The sequence below is a fragment of the Lissotriton helveticus genome, chromosome 6 (genome assembly GCF_964261635.1).
Source record: "Lissotriton helveticus chromosome 6, aLisHel1.1, whole genome shotgun sequence".
NCBI classification, from domain to species: Eukaryota; Metazoa; Chordata; class Amphibia; order Caudata; family Salamandridae; genus Lissotriton; species Lissotriton helveticus.
In genome coordinates this window covers 1,961,458,698-1,961,478,840 of record NC_136067.1, presented here as the reverse complement: position 1 = coordinate 1,961,478,840, position 20,143 = coordinate 1,961,458,698, and the positions used below count along the sequence as shown (strand labels likewise).

At 43.1% G+C, this 20,143-nt stretch overlaps 1 protein-coding gene across 1 annotated transcript; it reads left to right on the top strand.

Annotated features, from left to right (window-relative positions):
• The first annotated feature begins 758 nt into the window (after positions 1-758).
• LOC144761987 (cryptic protein-like) lies at positions 759-19,210 on the top strand. The gene is made up of 6 exons (XM_078647153.1): positions 759-775; positions 8,146-8,195; positions 8,317-8,490; positions 10,991-11,105; positions 11,198-11,304; positions 17,890-19,210. Coding segments are annotated over exons 1-6 (567 nt in total). The 5' UTR covers positions 759-773; the 3' UTR covers positions 18,009-19,210.
• Positions 19,211-20,143: the final 933 nt, after the last annotated feature.

The window sequence follows — 20,143 nt, the reverse complement described above, 5'->3', positions numbered from 1 at the left end:
GTCATAGGTTTGATTTGTTTTGAGAACTCCGTATGCCTTATCAGGGGCTGGAGGAATATCGCTTGTCTAATTAGATGGCAAGCGTTATGACCTAATCAGATAACACGTTCCTGTGCCGTAGTGTGGCTTTATCAGATAACGGTTCCTGCATCATGGGGGTTTTCTGCCTCATGGGATGGCTGCTAGTTAACTTGTTAGTTTGTTAACCAGAATAGGGTCAGGAATAGGGGGATTGATACAGAACCTATAGGAATACATCAGTCTGGTGCAGCCGACGGTGAGAGAAACAGCATAATGACCCTTGACTCAATTTGAGAAGTGGCTGATGCATAAGGACTCAAACAGGGGACTGATCACTGAGCTGTATGGGTTCCTGCAGGACGGAGACCTGGATTTGAAGTCCTCGGCACTACTCAGATGGTAACTGGAAATAGGCAGATAGCTTTCTGCGAAAGAGTGGCATGATATATTCTATAGGGCGAGACATACAGCCACAAATGCCTCTTTTATGGAGTCTACGACAAAGATTGATACATACTGATATTTGGCACCAGAAAGTTTACATCGAGGAACCCGGAGCGCAGTGATAGGTGTTGGCGGAGTTGTGATTCACGGGGTACCCTGGTCCACATATCGAGGGAGTGTCCCACATTGAAACTGTTCTGGGACGGGGTCTTACTGGACATTGACACACATTTTGATACACAACTCCCAAGGTTCCCTTCTTCCACAGTGCTGCCATGAATGCTGCGGTAATGAACCAGGTTTTGTTGATATGCGTGTGGACTTCGGTCTGAAGATTTATTTTGGTTGTATCTTTAAAATGTTGTTTTTTAAAATGTATTTTGTGATTCTCTGCAGTGCATTCCAATACTTATTTAAAACGGACTCTTGGATGCCTTGTGGACTCTGAAATGGGTGTGGCAGATCCCAACCTCTTCCCTGAGCTGTGGCTATTTATTAGTAACTGCTAAGAACATGAGAAAAGTTAATGTAATGTGAGCCACGCTTTCTCTTTTGTTTCAGGGATCTTGAACCACAAAACAGTGTCTTGTTTGTTTTCACAGTTAATACAGTGCATTGCAACTCCCAATTAAGGCTTAGCTCCTTCCCTTTAGTGAGTTACTGGTGTTCAAAAGCTGCACTGTTTAGGTCCAGTGAATGGGCCTGGTGAGAGTTTAGGAAAGCATTCCTGCCTGACTGCAACTCACGTTTAACTGTGTAAAAAGAGCTAGGAAAACAGAATTAACCTTTTTGGGTTGAGCAAAAATTGATTAATAAACTCCCTCCTTCTATTCAGTTTAAATTATTTCAGCCGTATTATTTGTTTGACCTTATTGAGGGGTTATTTCTAATCTGCGTTCCCTCGGTTTTAAGTTATTTGTTGAACTTTTTTTTTTATTCCAAAACTGGAACCCCAGTGCTTTGTGATTTAAAATGTTAAACTACTTGTTGGCCAACATTTTAATCACAAACCACTGGAATTCTCGTTGTGTAATTAAAATTATTTTTTCAACAAATATTTTAACATCTTGACTGAGACATTGACACAAATTGGTAAAACGTGTTGCATTTTTGAGTACATGGCATTCCTGGCTATCCATCACCAATTCGAATCTTGATTCTTCCTGCAAATGTTTAAAAACTCCTTTTTATAAAAGTTGTCTGATTTCAGATCAGTTGCCAATTCGCCAGGGACAAGGCAGGGCTGCCCACTGTCCTCTCGTCTTCGCCTTATACATGGAGCGATTCCCTCAAAGTTAGCAGGGGTACACTCCGGGGGGGGGGGGGGGGGGAGGAGTGAACATCTTATCTCCCTCTATGCTGATGATGTGCTGGTTGCGTTAGAAGATCCGGGGAGGTTGCTTCTGAGTTTTCTGTATGAGGGGAAGCGGTTTTGGGTGGTCTTGTGGTTCTCTAAAAACCTTTTCAAAACTCAAGCATTGTATCTCGGGGTGACACCTGAGAGGTCCACATTCAATTCAATGGGCTCCACGATCCATTTTGTCTTTGGGCCTTAAACCCGCCCGACTATAGCAGAGGTGGTGACCCTGAATCATAGCTGGGGAAGAGTAGAGGCAGATCTCGCATGATGGCGGCTTTATCAGCTTTCCTGGAATGGGCAGGTGGCAGCCATAAAAATGACGATCCTGTCCCAAATCCTATACTTTTTCCAGACCCTCTTGTTACAGCCGCCAAAGTGGACATTAAAGCAGTTACAAAGCGAGATACAGAATTTTGTATGGGGTGGTAAACAGCCACGGATGAGCAGGCAGTGTAGCTGGTATACGCCACTCAGGGGTGGTTTGGGGATTCTGTGGCTGATGCATTTTTACCAGGCCTCACAACTTCGTTACCTGGTCAAATGGACATGCCAGAGTCTGAAAAGAGATGGTTATTTATGGATAGGGTGTTAAATGGACCATCCTTGTGGAAGATCCCTTTTCTAGCCCACACCCACCGTCCAGTGAGCATCTATCAGTCTCTGGTCTCCTCCCGGAGTTTTTATATAGCACAAATGTGACCCAAAGGTATCAGAGCGCTTTGCACGAGCACCAGTTGCGTTACATGAGGACACATGAATGTTTATTTGGCTAGGCGCAGGGAGATTAAGTAATTTGCCCAGAATCACAGGATGTTGCGCGTTCTTGCCAAGACTCAAGCCTGGTTCCCCAGATTTACGGTCGACCGCCCTAGCCGTTAGGCCACATCCTCTCCCCACCTACACTTAAAGTGTGGGACTCAGTAGTGAGTCGAAGGGGGTTTTCGATGCGCCCTTCCCCCTCACCATGGTGGTTGGAAACCGGGAGTTTGCTCCAGGCTTCAGTGTTACCTTGTTTAAGGTCAGGCTGAGGCCAAAGTGTTGGTCAGAGGGGCATTTTCGATGAGGAGGACCCTATACCCCTTTGACACTATGTGAGCTGAACTCGTGATAAGGGAAGGGGATCGGCTACACACAGATACCACACTGTCTGGTGCAGCCGACGGTGAGAGAAACAGCACAATGACCCTTGACTCAATTTGAGAAGTGGCTGATGCATAAGGACTCAAGGGGACTGATCACTGAGCTGTACGGGTTCCTGCAGGACGGAGGCCTGGATTTGAAGTCCCCGGCACAACTCAGATGGTAACGGGAAATAGGCAGATAGCTTTCTGCGAAAGAGTGGCATGATATATTCTATAGGGCGAGACATACAGCCACAAATGCCTCTTTTATGGAGTCTGTGACAAAGATTGCTACATACTGATATTTGGCACCAGAAAGTTTTCATCTGGGGAACCTGGAGCGCAGTGATAGGTGTTGGCGGAGTTGTGATTAAGAGGGTACCCTGGTCTACATATCGAGGGAGTGTCACACATTGAAACCGTTCTGGGACGGGGTCTTACTGGACATTGACACACATTTTGATACACAACTCCCAAGGTTCCCTTCTTCCACAGTGCTGTGGCTCCCCAATATGCCCCGCCTTCCTGCTTAGATCAACTTGAGACCAACACATTGCATTAGCTCTGGGGTCCGCATACCAATCGATACTAGCCTTATGGGGAACAGAAAGAACCCCACGCATTTAAATTGGCTACACAGACTATGGCACCTCTTGGGGATGGAGAAGATGTCCCTGACTTTCTCCCAGTGAGGAGACTCGTACTGGGAACTATGGAACCAGTTACATGGCCTCCTTTTACAGAAGTTCACTGAACATATTTGCCCCAGATACCTAGACTTGCTCCGGCTAACGACTCTCCAGGATTAAGCCTATAACCACCCAGGCTTTGGTGAGGCTTAGCAAACACTGAACTCTTTGTAGTACACTTAGCATATCTTGGAGCACCTGGATGGTGGGGTGAGAGGTTGGGTGGGAGGTTGGGACTTGTGTTTTGAAAAGTTGACCGTGAGGTTTGGAGCAGCTGTAATGCAAAATAAGAAATGTGGTGCTTGTCATTAGTCCCCTTTAGTTTTCAACTATAAAAACCGATTTAAACCTAAAATCTCCTTTTATTTCTTCAAGGGTATATTGCTTTCCCGCATGCCCCCCAACTTTATTCTGCCAGAGTCATTTCCTGGGCCAAGACGCTCCTTGGGGTTTGTTTGTGCTCCAGAAATAATAAAATTGCATCTTGGTCATTGTAATATCTGAGACTGTGCAGCAATGTATTTGCTTTTTTCCTTTGAATTTCTGCAGGTGAGCTGGAACGTGCAACCGTTTGTTCCTCTGGGGAAGAAATCTCTGTAAATGAGCTGAGTTTGGCTGTGCTTGCCCATTGTCTTATTTTCAGGCCCATAAGTCTTTTTTGATGCATGCTATATACAAATTGGTCTCTCCAGGCCACAGGAGGGCTTGATTTGAGACTTCAGTGCTTGTCAACGGTAATCTGCTTCTAAAATCTGTTCTTGTTCTATAACGTGACACATGGATATTTAATCACTTTTTTTCTACATTTAATCTGACATGTGCTCCGCTGTGTAATCCAAATTTCGGCATGGAGTGAAGTTAAATTCGTAGCCAAAAATATTCAATTATGATAGCAGACAAAGTTCTCCTCAGCTGTGCAGTGTTCATTATAGCACCAAACCTACTGAACCCTCGAGTGTCTGACCCCAAGCTGAATTTTCAGGCGGTTAGATTGCAGGCAATGTACTTTAGGGCCATTTCTGGTTTCTTCAGCCTCTTCCAAACAGCTGTGAAATCTTACATTCTAGTATTAATATACAGATAAGTCATTTGTTGCTTTTTGACTCCTAAATGTTTGCTAGGGTGAAACTCCTGTACAGGTTTTTATGCCAAGTATCTTTCTTTTAAATCTTGTCGTTTGCAACACTTTTTTGAGCAGTGTTTGTTTCTTATGGTTTTGCAATCTAAACTAGCTCTCATCCGAACTCCTGATCTCTCTGTACCCTGCATGAGGTCACCTAGAGCAATAGCTGCCCAGCCAGCCAAGTTAACAAATACACATAATACAATCCCACTTGAGGTTGGCAGATGAATCAGAAACTATATTGAGCTACCAGGTGGTGAATGAACATGCCTTTTTATAAAATAATATACTGTCCATACACATAAAGGAGTGAATAAACGTTTGAGCCATAAAAAGTCTAGCAACTAGTCAATATTTTACCTAAGTGGAAAGCAGTATCATTACTATCAGGAGTATTCCTTTGATCTGTATTCTTTCCAATCTACCAAATAGTATTACCCTCTAAACATATATTTTTCATGTTTGGAATCCCGCATATATCCAAGCCCGCAGTCTTGGGTCTCAACCAGGTGGATGTTCTGGGTACCTGGAACCAATGGCATATTAAGTGTGACATGGAAAAGATAAAAACTGAGTGTCCAGTAAAGTAAGTGTAATGGTTGTTGAATTGATCATCACCTCTTAGGTGATCACACCATGATCATTGACATAAACTTACTATTGCTGTCAAATCTGAGACATTTGATAGATGAAGCAGCCCTGCCCAATATAGGGGAGTTTGGCTTCTCTTCTGCTCCATGTGATTTGCACTGTTTTAGGTGTACAGAGGTGATTGTACTTGACATAACTGATCCTTCAGCATAGGGTTTAAGGTGTACTTTTTTTAAATGATAAATCTGGAATGTCCAGTACATCCATCTCAAATGGTACCCATAGAAATACCCACTGAAAGAATGTCTGGTCTGGTTGACCAAGGTCTAATTATATAGTGTAGACAGCTATTTTATTTCCAATAATTCCTTCATGTTTATTCATACTGCCATTTCATAAGAAAGTAATTCCATACCTCAGAAATAAATATTCATATTCATTACAAACAATACATAGAATAATTGCATAGGATACATACCTAAAAAGAAGTAGAATACAAGAATAAACTATTTTTAAACCCTCACAGGCTCTTAAAGACCTTAAGGAAAATGAAGCAACTCTCTGCTAAGTTTTTCTTTTGAAATGTGCTCCGCAAACAGAGAAATATATTTAGTGGCCAAAGGATACTGTGCCACACCTATAGCGAAATCTGCACAGCACCTCAGAAAAGGCCTCACTATTGGTTGGGTAACTCATCACATGTATTGCTTATAATTTGAACAGAACCATCCCCCAGTGAAATCAGATTCCTGATATAACTCTAGGGCTGGTCTTGAGAATACCTAATCATGCATTGTCGTGTAAACAATCAATTAGAAATTGAATCCCTAGTTATACAACACAATTAAGTACACAATGTAAACGTTAGTGTTTCAAATTCTGACCCATTCGCTATGCTAATGGTTTACTATTTTAATATATTTAGTTAAAAAGTGTTGTGGTTCTGCCTGGATCCTTCTGTTTGGGTGGAAGGGAGGTGGGAAAAGGTGCCTCAAAAATGCAATAGGGAAATAATAGACTTGTACTTTTTTTTAAAATATATATTATATTTTGATTTTGTAGTTAACAATACATGGGGCTTAATGGTGCAGCAAAAATCACAGGTACATTGGAGTGAAAGTGCAGTGGTTCTGATTCTACAGTAACGCTTCACATCTAATGATAAGCATGGGTGGTCTTTCCGTGAGAGAGTAGGAGCATTGCCGCACTGCCAAAAATGCCCCCCAGAAAGCCCCAGAGATTAAAAATAAAATGGTGATCAACTTATTTATCATATTATTTTTCATCTACCCATCCAGAACAGTGTCAGGACGGGGCGGGGCCACTGCTGCTTAATGGCAGCAGTGAGCTGTGCACTTCGGTTCAAAGTGCACATGTCTTTTTGGCTGGCCAGCTTGCGACGGCCAGCCAGACATGCGCATTTTACACGTCTCTAACCTAGCTGTCTTAAGTCAGCTGGTTTAAAGCAAGCCTCCAGTGTCCTCGGGAGCGCTGGGTGGGGTCTCTCCCTGCAATCCAGACGCTGCTCTCATGCTGGTGAGAAGCTTCGGGATTGGTGAAGGGAATTTGCTGGAGGCAGAGCAGACGCACTGAGGTTGTCTTGCAGCAAGCACCGTAAGTGGGTAGTTATTATTTACACTTTGCACTCACCTTGTGTGCATGCTCGCACCGATCACATATTTGCCCGACTCCCCCCGCCCCCCTCAGACTACTTGACAGCTGCTGCTGTTATACACAGGGCAGTTAGTTGAGAAACATGACATGTAAAACTGTCATTTACCATGAGTTATGGGGACAGTGTCGAATGGGATATAGCCTCACATTCTCCAATGTCTATAGCATCGTGTGTTAAACAATGTCCCCATAGCTTGTGGCACCCCTGTCCCTATGGATGACCTTTACAGAGTATTTATACATTATTGGACACTGTACCAGTGGTTCTTAACCTCCGTTCCAGGGACCCCTAGGGTTCTCAGAGCCTACTCGGGGGTCCCATGACTGCTTAGAAGATGTGCTAATGACAAATTGATAGTGTATATAAATAAAGAAGTCAAACGTACAATCTAAATTTTTAAATCAATTTGCAAATGTAAAGGAATTTGACATTGCAGGCTAAAAGGTTAGTATCCATCAAACAGAATGAAGTATGGACAATGAGTGGCCTCAATTAAATTAAGAAAAGCTCCAACAGTCCCATAAAAATAAGATTTTTTTATTTTTATTTGTACAAATAAAAATTTATTTGGGTATTTGAGGGCATGTTTTTGTAATTTTTGTGTATCGTTTTGGCATTCAAATCTTCGGAAATGCTCAGTGGGGGTCCTTGGCTTCCAATAATTACTCAGTGGGGGTCCCCGGACTCCAGTGATTGTGGGGGACCACAGAGGTCAAAAGGTTAAGGACCACTGCCTGATCAGGTCTCTATGCCACTGAATTATATTTAAGATGAAACATGTACAGTATGTTGATTGCAAGGTGAGGACAGACCCAGTCTGTTTCTTGTGAAAACACATTAAATAAACTGAATAGTTATTGCCTTTTGAGCCAGTATGTTTATCAGAAGAACACATTCCTTAACATACTACAAGAGCATGTGTTGTCCTTTGAGAGGTGCCGTCTAGTACTCTTTCCAAGGTTGGCAAGAAAAATTCAAAATCTACAGTAACAAAATGAATAAAAAGAAATGCTTGCAGTGTCCTACCTGCAATCCCTCTTCTATATTCATAATTCACTGTCTTTTATATGCAGTAGGACCCCCCACAGTACTAATCATCTGTTCTATTCTTTCTCTTCTAGGTCTCTTTATATTGCGGTTCATATTGTGCCAATGCTGCTTCTAGTAGATGGTGAGTTGTGGTGTGTTAGGGTTTTTTAATGTATTTATCTTTAATCGAGACTGCACCTAGTCTTTTATGGTGATCAGTGTGCATTCATGACCTCTTCTTCCTATTTATGTCCATTCTGCAGGGCTGTTATGGGTGACCCCAGGTGCCCAACAGGGCGTGGACCTCCGTGTGCGCATCCGAAAGCCACGGGAAAATTTTATGGTCCTAAGGAACGTCAGCGGCCAAGCCAATGCCCACAAAGGTGGAAAGGCGCAGGATTTTGCTGAAGCCATCCCCTTCCCCGGGCTCACTGAGAGTAAGGCTATCCACTCTGACCCATCTCCTCATATGCTGAAAACCTGTAATTTCTGCCATGTTGTAATAATGCCGCTTTACAAACCCTCACTGTTAGATCTGGGGGTCTCTTGGCTAAGGTAGTGACCTTTGACCAAATAGGGACCCTTGCGTCTAGTCGCGGTAAGGGGCTACACTCCTAAAATAACCCCTGCTCACCCCCTTGGTAGATTGGCACAAGCAGGTAGGCTTATCTCAGAGGCAGTGTGTAAAGCATTTGTGAACACATACAGTGACAACACTACAGATGGACACCAAACAGGTGTTATTATAAAAATAAGTATTTTTATATAGACTTAACACAAAACCAAACAAAAATAATCCACAATACTGTACTCAAGATATGTTTAAAAATAGGTTGTTCACTTAAAATCAGTCTCTAGCAACAGATAACTCTGTGAGTTATCACAAAGTCGTGATAGAAGAAATCCCAAAGTATGGCGCCAACCGAGAGGTGCGCAGCATCAGGGCCCGGAGTCAAACAGACCCCCCAAAGAACAGTACCTTGGAAAAGTGATAAAAAACAAAGATAGCTCACGGCGTTGGGGAGGTGCGGTTTCGTTGGCACTGTGCAGAGTCAGTTCTTTATGACCCCAGGGCAGGGAGACTCTGTTCCTTACTGCAGCGCAGTGGAGGTGAGACGACGGTTCCTTACTGCATCAGGGAGCTGACGTCACGATGGTACTGAAACTACGGTTCCTTACAAGGTTTTGTTGTCAGATTCTCAGTCACCCACGTCGCGGATCGGCTCCCGGCAGGTTACGGCGTCGCTCGCTGGCATTGATGTGGCATGGCTGCCGGCTTCGGGTCTATGGTGCAGTGCTCACGGCTTTGGCGCAGAAGACTGCATCGCTCTCCGGTGTCGGTGTTGCAATTTCCTTCTGCAGCTAAAACCGCAGGTTGACAAGACCTTCTTTTTTTCTTTGACAGTGTGGGGCAGGGACATCCGAAGCACCACAGGAGGTGGAGCCAGCATTGTGGAATGCAGGCACAGCCCTTTTCAGGTCCCAGGTGCTCCCCTCCCCTCACTCTACATGCAGATGGGTCTATTCAGCCCTTTGCTGACTCACCCCGTCTCCTGGAATCCCCCAGCCCCTGTCACTCAAACTCCAGACAAGGAATACACAACCTAGCAGAGGCAGGCTTGGACAATTAGGCAAGAAAATACATACTTTCTAAAAGTGGTATTTTCAAACACAGAATGTGAAAACCAACTTCACTAAAAGATTTATTTTATCATTTAGTTCAGGCATACTAAATTCGAATTTCTACCATGTTTCCTGAGTCAGTTAGGATTATAAGATGTTATAATCAAACTGCCCATTCTGGCCTATAGGTAACAGTAGCCTTGCAATATTGAAAAACAAAAACAAAAATGACTAATTCCCTATCAGGACATGCCACACACATCAGGGCATGTCCTACCTTTTACCTACAATGCACCCTGCCCTTGGACCTACCATAGGGGTGACTAATGTGCAGAAAAAGGAAGGTTTAGGGACTGGCAAATGGGTGCACTTGCCCAGTCAACATGACAGTATCAGACTGCACACAGGCTCTGTGATGGCAGGCCCGAGACACACTTTACAAGCTGCTCCAGCGGGTGGCACAATCAGTGCTGCAAGCCTAGCAGCAGCATTTGATTTACAAGCCCTGTGCACTGTGGCACTGAATAGCTGTGGCACAGTGCCGAAAAGCATCTAAAAACCGCAAAAACATAAGAGGCAACAGCAATAAATGGAAGGGAGACCCACTCTAATTGTGCCAGGTCTAATATTCACCCATGTCATAATCCATTGCTTTTTATTCCCTAACATAGACTGTGAATTGTTTAACTCTTTGGGGTTTAAAATGTGGACCAGCCGGAGGGCACCAACTCACTGCACCCTGTGCGCAGTATACCCTGTGCATGGCATCCAGGCCACCGCTAATTATTTTGCTTTCTTATTTCTGAAATGACAAGCCAGGTGTGGATCACAGGGAAGTTTGGACCAAGCATTGTTGAAGATTTGATGGAAGGGCTGCAAGCAGTGTTTGGATTTCCAATGCTGCAGCAATGTCTAATGCAAGAGCAATTTAATTGAAAAACATTAAAACTGAAAATCACATATCATGATATACTCCTGAATGTTGTTTGTTGTTTAATGTTAAAGAAAAGAAATGTTGCGACTCAAACTGATTGTGGCGGAATGTTGACGCCAAGTATCTGAATGCTTGAACCAGTACATGTGATGACAGGGTGCGACAATAAAAAATTTTAAAAAAAATAAATAAAAAAAAACTGAAAATCACATGCAGTGATCAAAGTCGAAAATCCAGTATAGTTCTGAACACAGAAAACTATTTTGGGTGCCAGAGCTCATACCCATACGTTTGGTTTGCGTGCTGCGCTTGTGTTTATTTCATCTGTTAAGACTTGAGTCACATTTTATGATGCCCTTGTCTATATCTTTCGTCCATAGGTCAGTCACTGGACCGACAATGCTGCAAAAATGGGGGCACCTGCATTTTAGGAAGTTTCTGCGCATGCACCAAACACTTCACGGGGAGGTTCTGCGAGTTTGATATTCGCACCAGGTGACTTATGCCGCCTCTGTTGTACTTTGGATGTGCTTGAGTGATGCTTCTGCTGGAAGTAGTCTTTATTCCTGTTTTTTTCCCTCATGCAGCGACTGTGGCTCAGTTCGTAATGGAGACTGGTTGGAAAGGAGCTGCTCTTTCTGCAGATGCGTTTACGGAGTCATGCACTGCTTCTTAAAATTCCAAGATGGCTGCGGTATGGACTATCTTCCTTTTAAAGCTGATATTATGTTGGAAGTGGGGAAACCGTAGTATGGTCTGTTCCACCACTCCCACTTCATGTCAACCCTCTATTGAGAGGAAACCATAGAGTAACAAATTCTATTCTCCTCTCTGAAAGGATGCTTGAGTTGGGACCAGAGTATGGAGGGGTGGCTGGTGGTGACACAGTAGATTCCTTACAGCTGAGCCACGAATCATATTTGGTAAAACGTTTTATGTATCACGGGTGAAGCCGTGTGAGCAAAGGAGAGATTCACATGGACTCAAAGTAGAACAGCAGTGACTTAAGCTAGTTGGGTAATACTAAATTGGGGAAATTACTTTTACTTAGGTAAACTCTGAATATGTGAGTTAGATATTTAAAGGAGGATAGAAATTTGGATTGAGTCTGATACATGAAATGAAATGAAATGATTCTTACTTGTAAAGCGCACTTATACTCATGAGTGTCTTGGCGCTATACGCATACCTCTGTGGAACCCTTTCTGGCTATTCCCTGTGAAATGCCCAGAGTCGCAGCGTGGGACCCATGGTTAGAATAGGCACCGAGGCGAGAATTATCAGGTCCGAGGAAATTGAGCCCGAGACCCGCCGAGGCGGGAATTGAACCCTGGTCCCGGGCCAGACCTCTGCATCAGGGTCTGCCGCTCTAACCATTGAGCCACACTTCTCCACAAGATACATGAAGTCATCTTTTTTTGATCCTGCCCTCCGATGGGAGACTGCAAAATCTCTAGATAGTTATAAACGATATAACAATAATACAAACAGCTGAAAGTGAGATAAAAGTAATACAATGTCATCAATTTAATAAAATATCTAAAACATGTCGATTTGTTTCCTTGAAACCCTATTTCTCATGTAGTGCAGCTAGCTTACTTCCTGACTTTAATTGCAAGGCAAACTGCACACTTTGAAGATATTGGACCCCCCTCTGAACAAAGTGCATATGCAGTCTTGATACTGAAATCCTTCCTGTATGGCATTGTAAGGGGCATTTTCCGCCTTTACCATCCCAATCTCGAATTAATACAAAATACATTCTGTAATCTATACAGATATGTTTGGGGTTCCCTAAACAATGCATATACCAGATGTTTGTCACTCGTACAGTGGTCTGTCTGTTGCATAGATGGAAGTTGTAACTGTTTTCCTAAATTGTTTTTTCATGGGTTACCTTTTTACAAGTAAAAGGTCACCCAATTTCTTATTGAGTAATTATAAGTACACAATGCTCCGATGAGCCACTAAGATTGCTTTTTAGGGTAATTTTATACCGCTGGAACAGTTAATGTAAGACTGTGGCCTAGAACCTAAGCAATTCCTGAACTACCGTTCTGTGACCCAAATGTTCTCTCAACTATTGCACACAAATACTCACACTCACACTAGGAGAAGCGTGGCTCAATGGTTAGAGCGGCAGACCCTAATGCAGAGGTCTGGCCCGGGACCAGTGTTCCATTCCCGCCTCGGCGGTTCTTGGACTCAATTTCCCCAGACCTGATAATTCTCGCCTCGGTGCCTAGTCTAATCATGGGTCCCACTCTGTGTCTCTGGGCAATAGCTTGCTTAATCTCCACAACGGCCCCAACAGCGCTTGGATGACTGGATTCACCTTGGGGGTGCCCAGGAGTGGACATTTCACAGGAAAGCCAGGATGGGTTCCACAGCGGTATGAATACAGCGCTACGAGACCTCTGGGTAGAAGTGCGCTATATAAAATACAAACACACACACACCAGAACCCCTCTACTCAACTCAAGAACAGGGTATTACAGTTTTGTCCTTGGGCAATGGCCACCACCCAATTGCTTGGTTTGGCAGGCCACTTAATGGGATAGTGCAGAGAGAGTTGGCAAAGGCTAAAGATTGTAAGCTAACTTGGGTCAAGAAATTATAGATGGGGAATGGAATAGGATATTGACTCGGACTCAAATTATCAAGCAACACTAGATTAAAGCTTACCCAGTGAAATATTACACCAAAGGCATCTTTCCCCTTGGAAAATAGCAGACATTTTTGGGGGGTATCCAATACATGCCTGAGATGTAGTTCCCTGTTGGTAACTTGCTTTCATATGGTTTGGTACAGTGCATGGGTGCAAATAGTTTCTCGTTTGGGTGAACATACTGGGTAGACCGTGGCCTTCATCCAAGAAGCAGGAAATAGATAGACCTGGCATTGTCCTTGGCTTGAAAATTGATAGCTTGGAACTAGGTGAAAGTATGCCCTACTTGGTGGGTGGAGGTGGAACAATGCACACGAGCAGAGAAGAGAGCATTGATGTGAGAGAAGCCATGTTATGTTACAGAGGTTTTTAAGCGCATCGGTTACCCAGAGGTGTCCTGGCGCTATTTGCCAATCCTTTTGGCAGAGCAGCAGATGCAAAGTTACTTAACAAAAAGCCAGGTCTTCAAAACCCTTTTCCTCATGGGTGAGGTGAGATATGGGAAATGACCGTTCCCCCACCCTCCTTGAATTGATTATACACAAGTGATATATTTTTTCCTGAATCAGCAGAGGCACCACTGTTAAGAATTCTTGCGTAAGAAGACGGTGCAAATTTAAATTGTATTTTTTATAATTATATGTAAAACCTGGCTCATATAATCTACTGTCACATGCTGATTGTGTGCAAGAAATGCTGAGAAGTTCCACAGACCTTGAGGCCACATGACATATGGTTGCAACTAATAAAAATGTAGGAAGTTAATACCGAGCATTTCTCAGGCGGTGAAGAGTCACTAAGGCCTTTTGATAGTTGCACCCAAGGCTTCCAAATAGGCACTGATGTGATCTGGGTTGATAGAATGGCTTGAGTGCCAGCGATCTATGCATTGTAATCAAGGAGTCAAAAACTTTACCTTCGAATGATCTAAAAAAGGCAAATGCTATCCCATAGAACAGAGCATGTGGGATATTTGCTTCATACACTGTCGCTGTAAAAGAGAATATGGTAAGATCGTTGGAGACCCACTCCATGATCAAACAACTTCCAAATCGAATGTTTTGTGTGAGAAATGTTGGATACATTTTGATAAAATGGCAATCATAATATGTATATTTGCGTTCTTGCTCAAACGAGAATTCTCTGTTGTCCAGTTAAACTTTGTCTACTTATTGTGCTTTGGGAAAAAAAGTTCTAAACCACGTAGGGCGACTGGGGTGTGGTCGAATATGAATACATAATTTGCTTCTGTCAAGGTGACCACTGGTCGGTTACCCAGTTTTCGAGCAAACATCAAATCCTAATGTTCCAAGTATATCGTAAATATGTTATGAAATAACCTTGATGACAAAATGCAGCCCTGTTTAAGGCCATTGCATAAACCGCTTCTCTTGCTTTACGCCTTATCCGCGCTCATTAATATTTGGCACCAGATATCGGTAAACACCTATTAGCATCCCCAGAAGGGTATTTGTGATCCAGAGAGCTGTCAAGTGCTGCAACGAGTTTTGTTCAACCTTATCAAAGTCTCTATAGAGTCTGAATCTTTTGAGTCAATGGTTCGAGAATCTTCAAGCTCTGCAAAATGTAGCTAATTTAATCATTTAGGAATTTCAGTTGTAGCCTGAATTTCTGTGTCTGAGGGCTTTGTCACTGATTGCATGTATGCACTGCACGTGGGTTGGCACCACATGCACAGGAAATGCATCAGGACTGGCTAGAAATTGTTCATGGAGATGTTGCAAAGAGAAAAGGGCAGTGCAGGGTGTATGTTTACAATTTTGTTAATGCACTCTGCATGAATAGAATAGCGTTTGTCACCCACCTTTGAAGGCAGAGGTGTTCTGGTGGGTTGCACACATGTTAATCTCCTGGTGTGACTCCTGAATTCAGGACGTGACCCGGTGGAAATTACATCCCACAGACCGCTGTCCATGAAGGCCAGAGACTATCCAATCCTTAGCAAGGTGCTGGGGGCTCGGTTACTGGAGCACATGCCTGCTTTGATCCACCAAGGTCAGAACAAGTTTATAGTGGGCTGGTCCACAACACTAAACCAATGTAGATAGCACAGACTGCTGGAGGAGGCCCTGACACTTTGGCCCTACTGTGTGCCGAGTCCTGGATGTTTAAAAAGCATTTGACACCCTGGATTGGCATTACATGTTTGGGCCCTGCAGAGTGTGGGCATTTGGGGCAGACTCCTGTGGCTGATTAATCTCCTTATGTTGAGCCATCAGTAAGAGTCAGGATAGTGCAGACGATAGCACACCCATTCACCAGCAGGGGCAGGCCAATGACGTTCTCATGTATCAGATGTGTGCACCAGTGTAGAAGTTGCACACTTGATAGACTTCTTCAAAGCCTGGGGACTGGGGATTAACTGAGACCTATATATTTCCACTGCATCCTGACTGTCCTGTGCAGGTTATTGCAGTTGGTGTTCATGTCCTTCAAATTGAACTCATCACCTTCAGCTATTTGGGGTTTAATATTTGTCATTTGTTGTGGGAATTAATAATGCCAATCTCAAAAAGGTGAGTTTGTCATGTGGCCTCTGATTGCTTCTGGTATTCCCTTCCCCTACAGTGCAGAGCTGGGTGGCAATCTCAAATGCTGATATTACCATGGATCCTATATTGTATTGCAACCCTACCGCTTCATGGCCCCTGTTGTACCTTTCGTATATTGAATGTGATGCTGAGGGGGTGGCCTTATCTGGAAGAAAGGGAGACACAGAGTGGCCCCATCCAAACTGCAGCTGCAGTCTAAGCAGTGTTGGGGCCCCCAGTGTTGGAGCACTGTTTAGCAGCCCAACTCCAATGACCCAACCGGTAACTAGCTAGGCTCATCCTAGTAGAAGGGGATTGGAGATGGAGACTGGAGCGTGGACTCTGATACAGGAATTGTTCATCCCCAGCTCCACACTTCCAGCATCCTCTAATAGCCTCCTTCAGGTGGTGCATTACTGCCATCGCAGCGCACTGCAGCTATTGCCTGGGGTTCCTGTGTTGCCGTAGAGATTCCCTTTGTCTGTGTCCGATTGGGGAACCACGGGGGCTTATTGTATCCTGCATATGTTATTACCAGTGTACGGTGGCCATGTATTCGTAAAGCGGTAGAGTGGCTACTCCCCCTCCACCTCCCCACACACCACAGGATTATTGTGTGCTTTTAGACTGCCTTCATTAACTATTCTCGAAGGGCCTTTGGCTCAATATTTTTGTTTATGTATTCATGGTTCAAAGTTGTTACACCATCACAATTCACTGGGCTGCGCTGGCCTTGAACATCTATGCTACACAATACTGTGATTGCACTGTTGTACTGTAATGCTCAAACCAAATTAGGGAGGTACTGTTCGTATCAGAAGACTAGAGAAAGAGGCAAGATAGTGGACAAGACCAAGGGATGGGATCCTACAGACTGTTTCTTGTTGCCTTCACATATCCCTGGGCATGTCATGCTTCATCACTGGCCTTGGTGCTGCTTGTTAGGCCAGCACTTCAATACTCAACGGGTCCCCCAAAGGGTCACTTTAGCAGAGAAAGTGCAAGTTTGGGGGCATCCTAGGTGTGTGTTCAAGTGACTAATTGAAAACTGTCTAGGAGATATCAAAATAATCTTTGTGAGGACCCTTCTCACAGGGTTTAACCATAAACAAGGTTGGTGCTACTATTTAGGAATGATTTACTCAAGTAGCTTTAAGATTATGGATGCAGTGTAATCACATGAACGTGTTTCGCGCCATATGGTCTGAAAATAATCAATGGTGCTTCTTCAGGACAGAAAAAGGAGATGGAGATCCTACCTCACACCTATGTCGTGATGTGTTGTGACGGTATCCCCATGACAAGAAAGATACCTGGTTAAAGTTTAAAAACGATATTCCAAACCTAAGAGGCAGAAAGGAGAAGAAAGAAAAAGATGTAACTCTGCATATTTTGGTAACTGGTATAATTTGAGTCCTCACATTAAAGATCATTTTCATATCTTCTACACAGTTTTAACTTAGACACGTTCACACACATTACCCCCCACACCTAGTACGCCCCCAAACTTTGCACTTTTAACCATACGGCTTAAAAACAAAAGATCTCTTCTAAAGTGACCCTCTGGGGGACACATAGGGAATTACAGCACCAGCCTAACGAGGAGCAAATAGCCCAATGATAAAACAGTACATCCTCAGGGATGAGTGAGGGCAACAAAAAACATTCCTTAGGATTCCCTCCCCAGGTCTCGTCCACCCTCTTGCCTCCTTCGCTTGTCTTCTGATAGGAACAGTACCTGCCTAATTTGGTGTGACCATAACTATTGGAACCCAGGTACTGCAACTTCCTTGCCTCCCATTCCCCCCGCCCCCTCTTTGTATTTTTGGTACTGTAATGTTCAACATTTACAATGTATATGTAAAGTATCAAAACCCACTGGGAATGGTATGAAAACATTGAAAATGTCAATTTAACTCTGCTGACATATTAATGGTGCAGTTCATGCTTCCTACTAGACATTCACACCTCTGCCGGGTGTGAGGTAGGCTATTTTAAACTCTTAACTCTCAACTGAATGGCAAACGCAAAAGTGATAACATCGATCCTTCTTTTTCAGATCTGATAAAGTATGAAGATGAAATTTTGGGATTGAAATCTGGGAGCAACACATTGACCCAACAAGCATTGATCTTGACACTCTTTATGTTATATCGATTTGTGTGGATGTTTCATTAACCCATGGCCCAGCATGGGTGCTACCAATCTTAGTGTACATATGTTGGTGTGGGTTGGGAGGGGGTAAGGGAGGGATTATTTTGTGTATGTTGTAATGTTGTCTGCATATGTCTGAAAGATCTGTCATCACAAACTATTTTTCTTCCAGTGGAAGAATAGATGAACTCTCAATGTATAACGTGGTTATTTATTTTATATTTGTTTAATCTAATACCTGCATGTCAATTTTCCCCTCTTGTAATTGTCTAAAGTGCATCAGTGTTGGCTTTATCAGAGGGTGAGTGACAAACATTTGTGAGTGCTGTGTTAAAATGTTGATAGATAGGATTTGTTAGTGTTTGTTTCTGGGAAGTTCTTTTTCTGATGTTTCTAACTTTTTATACATTTCACTCTACTCATCCCATTGCTATATTTTTAAATGCTGCTCATGGCAGGTTCTCCTCCCTCTGATTTTTTTTAATAAGGGCTTCCAATTTCAATCAAATGGCCTTGATTTCAGAACACAAACATGCATGCGTAAATTAAGTACACTCAAAGTCGAACTCAGAGGATAGCCATAACACTGCAAGGTGTCGGGGGATTAGAGTCCCCCACCATTTCATACTCTACTTTAAATGTATTGGTCCTACCCCTTTCCTGCATTGTAGTTCTCTTGGTACAGTGCCTGCTTTGCACTGCAGCCTTGGAGTAGCTGAGTGTTTCTGTTCTTACATGCATGTATGGCAAATGATTTTATTTTGTGGTGGCAGTGTATGATGGGAAAAGACAGTGACTGAGAGGTGCACCAATAATGTACTTTCAAGGAGGTTTGTGCTTCTTCCTGCTGTTGCATGCATGGGTCAATTCCTTGAAAATTTGCATCAACTTGGGGTGGTGCAATTTACCTTGAAGCAAGAGTAGGCGTACTGATGCTGGCACCACCTCCTTGTTAAGGGAAGGAAGGTACTTCCAGGTTGGGCCTGATTCTGGGTGCCCAGCGTATATTCCTCTTGACCTCATAAATGGTACTGAAGTTAGACTGTTGACCTATCTCCTTGGTACACTTGCTCACACTTGATGCATGAGCCTCTTCAGTTATCCTGTCACAGGAGTGTTATGTAAGCACAAAAGCTCCATTTGTTGCTTTCTGGAGAACTTCCTTCATTGCAGGTTTAAAGGTGGAGGAGGGGGGTTAAATGTCTTTTGCTACATTAAAGATTAGTCTCTACTTTTATCGTCGTCTGTTATTTATTACTAGATAATTTGTACAATGACTAACCGTGTTAATTCCACATACATACTCCACTACATTTTGAAACATTATTCAGTTGTATTCTGTTAAATTAGGATTGTATTCGATTTGACATTTTGACTTTGATTGGCTACTCAGTTTAAACCAGGAGTCTCCAACTTTTTCTATAAGGAGAGCTACTTCTGCTCAGTGAAAATTGTGAAAAGCCAAGCAATTAGTGCATTGTTCCCAGAGACCATCACACACTGCTTCATTGACTTTAAAGCTAATTTCCTGGGACCCAAGTAACTGTTTGAACCAAATTCTTAGTTCCCTAGCTAGAAACAATGATCTGAATGACACCATGTTCTTTTTCACCGTGTTTTAAGACCTTCCGGTTAACAACTATTATAGAAATAATAATGCAGCTCAAGTAAACATATAAGAAAATTAATCTGCCATTCAATATGCTACTGAATGATGTCCTCTGCCATGTAACCTGGTAGTTAGGGCAGTTCTGAAGAAGTAATTAACAGGACGATGACATTTTTTGCTGAATAGCGTGTATGGATATAAAGGGGTATTACTCTTTAATTTTGTTTCATGGGGCTATGGGATGCATTAAGGAAAGTGCTGCATCTACCCTCTACACCATTTGTTTTGCAAAGGTTTTGTTACATTTTCACTTTTAATGGCATCAGTTATGTTGGCAAATATATTCTCATTGCTCCCTTTACTCTCGTCTTGTCAGTAAATGTTGCTTTGTTCTTGCCAATTAAACCAATGAAAAAAGTTGAAAGATGCATAAAACAAACATCTCTAACATATCAGTGCGAAACAGGACACTGCTTGGCATCTATCAATCCCCTGTAATCTGGAGTGTAGCCTGAGAGCAACTCTGATGCAGTCATTAAAATCTTTCAGT

Bases quoted from the DNA above. Each gene is read 5' to 3' on its own strand.
- LOC144761987 (XM_078647153.1), top strand. The intron at 8,491-10,990 runs GTAAGGCTATCC...TTTCGTCCATAG, and splicing joins CTTCCCCGGGCTCACTGAGA to GTCAGTCACTGGACCGACAA. The intron at 11,305-17,889 runs GTATGGACTATC...CTTCTTTTTCAG, and splicing joins AAAATTCCAAGATGGCTGCG to ATCTGATAAAGTATGAAGAT.